Source organism: Protobothrops mucrosquamatus, unplaced genomic scaffold (assembly GCF_001527695.2).
Source record: "Protobothrops mucrosquamatus isolate PMUCROS unplaced genomic scaffold, P.Mucros_1.0 scaffold198, whole genome shotgun sequence".
Lineage (NCBI taxonomy): Eukaryota > Metazoa > Chordata > Lepidosauria > Squamata > Viperidae > Protobothrops > Protobothrops mucrosquamatus.
In genome coordinates, this window is record NW_015386554.1 from 473,001 (window position 1) to 478,123 (window position 5,123).

The window sequence follows — 5,123 nt, forward strand, 5'->3', positions numbered from 1 at the left end:
GAAGGGGGGAGGCCTGGCGACGCTGCGCCCTGCCGGGCGCTCACTGACAGGGCCGGGGGGGCCGAGGCGGCCAGGGAGGAACAGCCAAAATGCCCCCTCGGCTTATGCGCGGGTCACCAATTTTTCCCAGTTCTCTGTGGGAAAATCGGTCCCTCGGCTTATACTCGGGTCGACTTATACTCGAGTATATACGGTATATCCAGAATTTTTCTATTCTTTAATCGTATTCAAACAAATTTTTAATCTTTAAGTATTCCCTCTAATAAATCCAATCATCCAATCTTTTGAATCTATTCAGAACATTTTTATCAATTTTCTCAAGATCAATTACACTTAAGTATCTAAGCATTTCCCTCAAATAAACCATCCCGACATCTTTATATTTGTCATATCATAAAAAAAAGAAAAAAATACTATGTTACTTGAGGGGCCCATCCCTCTTAAACTAAAATACATTTATATTCAAAATTTTTCTATTTTTTTTAACCATATTCAAGTGTTTAATCTTTAGATATTCCATCTGATAAATTCCATCATCTAATTTCTTAATTCTAACTTTAGCCTTTTTTTTTTTTTTTGCCAAACATCTTTCCTAATCAGTATGCTCTGCTGGACCAAAGGTCTTCCCATAGTCTTGTGGATATTGTTGTAGGTACAGGAGACAAATCCAGCAAGATGTTTTTGTGTTCATTGAAAATCTTTTTCTTTCTTTCTCTCTTAATTTCTCTTATCATTTTTTGTCTCTCAAGTTCTCGTAGTTCTCCTGACAGCTCTATAATCCATTTTGTCGAATCTTTTTTCTTGTCCTCAGACTTATTTTGCAATCTTGAAGTATAGGTTATCTTTTCCATGGCCGATTTTCCTGCAAGTTTTTCTCTGCCTGGGTTAAGTCATAATTCTTTCCATTGTTGAGTTCCATCTTTAAATCTCTTTCCTCTGGTTCATATTTTGTTCTCTGCTTTATCTGATTGCTCTCTATTCTTATTTTCTGAGAGTTTTTTTGTTGTAAGGTTAAATTGAAGATGTGTTCATTTATATTTTCAAAGTTGTTTTTAATTTCCTCTTGGTTTGAAATCATTGTCGTTTGAATCAGTTGAAACATAGCATACATTTCTTCCTGGAAAGTATTTGTTTTTTCATGATATATTCTTTCTGCAGATCTCTGATATTCCATGATAGCCAAAAGTCAAAGTTTTCCTTTCTCTGCAAACAACTTTAGAGTCACAGTTCAATAAGTATTTATAATCCAGGAAGGTCGATATTTTAAAGGTTTATAGTTCTCGCCTTTTAGATAGCCCAAAATGTTTTCTTTTCTTTATTACAGCTGTTCTCTGTTTAGTTAAGACATTGAAGGTCACAAATGCAAGTTATCTTTTTCTGGGCTTTCTGCCAATTCCTATATTAGAGCAATTATAGTTGTATATTTTCATCCACCACTAGATGTCAGCACCAGTTCGTTTTTTCAGTGTTCAAAACAAACAATTACTTTCTTCTGTTTTCATCAATCATCTTTTGAAACGAAATTCCACCAGTTTCAAACATAACCAGATTTAAGTCTTATATTCATTTCATTTCAATATATTTCTGTCCCCCATAAAAGTTTAATTCGCTGCTTCCTTCTGTGGGAGGGTGGGGCAAGAGTCCCCCTCCTTCTCACTTTCAGAGAATTTTTGCTTCTTGGTTTTTTTTCCAAGAAATCAATTATCAAGTAGAAGAGAGAGAATCAATATTCTTACCCAGTTCCAAACACGTTGTTTACAATCAAGCTTGAATTAGTGCTTTTTGGCTTCGGATGCTTGTAGCTTGGGCTAGCTAGACTCTGGAGTGAAGCTAGCCTTTTTCTTCTTCTGGTTTCTGGAGGGCTTTCCCCGAACGACCAGATCAACTGCCACCTCTCCACGGTCGGCGGGGCTTCCCTCCTTCTTTGTCACTTCTCTGGGGCAATTTTAGGCCCATTTAGGGTCCCCTAACAGAAAAAAATCAGCCATAGGGTGTGGAGCCCCGCGATCCCTTGGTTGCTATGCTACTGTGTAAAACCGGAAGCCCTCTCTGAGGAAAGAATTTAAAAGTCTTTAACCTCTAGTTATATTCTTGTATTATAAGTACTGTATCTGGTATTCTTAAATAATATCCCTGTGATAGGAAGCTAATATTTTAGTAGGCATAACATTAAAAAAAAAATAGTTAAATTTTTAAAATTTAAATCTTTAATATCCTCTTTAACATGAACTGTTTTTATAGCTTCCTTTTTTTGGTATTTTCTCTATCTCAATATTTTTGTTTTTTGTTTTCTCAAAGATTCCAGCTTGCCTAAACCCAGCAATGAGCAAATTGCTTGTCTCAAGATGTATTTTGGTCACTCAAGTTTTAAACCGTAAGTTGTATGTTTTTTTTAAAAAATAGGCTAAAAGACTATTCCAAAAAGAAGATAACTGTGAATTTAAGACAATCTCTTTCATACAGAAAAACCAGAAAATCTTATCTGCCTCCTTTCTCCATTTTCAGCTTATTTAAGATGTGCCTCTCATTTTAAAGAGAAAATAATAAACATGTCTTTCTTCTAAATAAAATATGTGGAGGTTTTGCCTCAAAGATGTTGATTCTTCTAGCAGATGTATAAATCGCATGGCATAAAACAAAATATATTAATATTCAGGATATATATAGTAGTCCTCACTTAATTGGAACTGCTAAGCAAAGCAATCACTAAGTGGGAAATCACATGACCACGATAGTGCTTTCCTGCTAGAAACAGACAAGAGCATTCAGTTTTACAGTTTTGATCTTCGCTTCCTAACCACTTCCAACCCTTTGGAATGCTCAAGTGCCTACTTACTATCTTGTAACCATGGAAAGCAATGCAATCACACTGCAGCCTGGCGTTTGCAGCCACAGGTGGGCTACAAAAGAGCTTATAGTACTGTCTTAAAATCTCTTTCTCTCCAATCTCTCCACTTTGTGGAGATTTCAAAAGCTTTCACAGACTTCTCTTCTGTAAGGCCTTTGTGTAACATGATGCTGGCATGATTGTGTAGGAGAGAAAACTACTTACTTTCTTGCTGTCCTTTTCTCTCCAATCTCTGTTCTGCAAGGGGAAAGGGAGAAAAAACAATAGGTCAGTCATACAACAACACATACTGACTGCAATGGTGATCACATGACTGAAGTAAACTGTAGAACAGATGCCCCCAACCTTTTGGGCACCAGGGACCGGTTCCGTGGACAAAGGTTTTTCTGCGGACTTGAGGGGGTGTGGTTTCACATGCTGCCTGGGGCTTCACTTGTTTGCGTGGCCCAGTTTCATGGACTGGGGGTTGGAGACCCCTGCTATAGAGATTGTAAATGGGCCCTAATGTTATTTTTTAAATCATTGTAACATTGTAACTTTCATCACTGAATGAAAGGTCAGTAAGTGAGGATTACCTGTATGTGGAAAAGGAAATCAACAATTAATCACTGAAAGAAGCATCTGTATTTGTAGTCTCCCATTATGAGATTCAGCTTTTGTCAGGGGTTACAGCTAAAATGGAACATTTTTATTATGGTTTTTCCTCATTTCAAGGGTCCAGTGGAAAGTGATCTCCTCAGTTTTGCAAGAAAGAAGAGATAATCTAGTTGTTATGGCAACTGGTGAGTTATATAGATTTGTTTTGGAATATTATTTAAATGATCCTTAAAAACTTTATAAAGGTGATGTGCTGATGTATAAGTAGATGCTTTTCCTAATAGAAAAGGAACTGCAGGAATATTTTTATATTGTGTACACTGTTGGGTATCATAAAATGTATTGGAGCATAAGCATAAGGTTCCTTTTACTGCTGGGAAAAATATTGGCTAATCTTCACTTATCTCCCTTTTGCACAATAAAAGTTCTTAATTGACCTTTCTGAAAAGAAAAAAAATGCAGTCAGAAATAAACATTGTACAAAATTTAATAGGAAACTAAACTTGTGGGGCGTGAAAGGATCTTGGGGTGGCACAAAGTTCTGCGGACTCTTTTTTCTCCCAGTTCTTGTTTTTCTTTGGATAGAACATCTTCAACTGCCTTAGGGGTGCTTTACTTTGTTGGAGAATATGTGGGTATTTGAAGTAATATCACTATTTTAAGTGCCCAGTCTCCTGGTTTCTGACTGCAGACAAGGCATGGAGCAGCCAAGATAAGTTTTAGGTAGTTTGGCAAGTTATGTTGTTGTGATGTTGGAAGATTTGGGTTTCTGCTTCAAGTGAGATCTTAAGGGCTAGAGGGCTAACCAGGCAGAATGGAGAGTTCTTGTGCCTGCTTTCTCTGTCCAACAAAAGAATTAGTATAGTGTAGCATTTAAAATATTGGCCAAGGGAGATAAAAATCTGTTTGACCTTTAGCTATGGAAGCTCACAGAGTGACATTGAACCCATCACACAACATATGTAATCAGGTCAAGTAAAGACATAAACATGCATTTACACATCTTGCAGAATTTAATCAGTATTAACATAGATAATATTTTTGTAGCTTCATATGCTGTATGAACTAAGAAAGTGATTAATTTTGTAAACACATTAAAGAATGTTGTACAAATGTAGCCTATCTTTCAGCCCAACCTACCTCTCAGGCCAGACTGTGTAGTCAAAGGAGGAGGAAAAGCTATTTATGCTGTTTTATTATCAATTGAAATATATTGTATGTTTTGATCACATGACCATGGGGATGCTGCAACAGTTATAAATATGAAAAATGATCATAAATCACATTTTTCAGTTCCGTTGTAACTTTGAATGGTGATTAAACAAGCTGCAGTAAGTCGAGGACTAGCTGTAATCCATAATAATCTCTCTCACACACATTTATAGCAATTTTGAAAGCTGTATATAGGGTAGGCTGATATATTCTTTGGTTTTATGTTTAAAATGTATTCTGTTTTTTAAGGATATGGGAAGAGCTTGTGCTTTCAGTTTCCACCCGTGTGCACTGGAGGTATTGGTATAGTAATTTCCCCTCTTATTTCTTTGATGGAGGACCAAGTACTACAACTCAAGTAAGTATATAGTAATACTTTCTAAGTAGATGAGCAGGATTCAAATATAAATGAAACGCTCCATGTTTGCTCTAGTGCACAGGTCGGCAACCTGTGGCTCCAGAGCCG

The 5,123-nt window shown here is 36.6% G+C and overlaps 1 protein-coding gene across 1 annotated transcript in view; it reads left to right on the top strand.

Annotated features, from left to right (window-relative positions):
- The window catches only part of WRN (WRN RecQ like helicase), a 61,342-nt gene that overhangs the window by 16,259 nt on the left and 39,960 nt on the right, over positions 1-5,123 (top strand). The window contains exons 12-14 of the mRNA XM_015813828.2: positions 2,299-2,374; positions 3,563-3,630; positions 4,907-5,015. Of these exons, the coding sequence (XP_015669314.2) occupies positions 2,299-2,374; positions 3,563-3,630; positions 4,907-5,015 (253 nt within the window). The remainder of the gene's footprint in view (positions 1-2,298; positions 2,375-3,562; positions 3,631-4,906; positions 5,016-5,123) is intronic.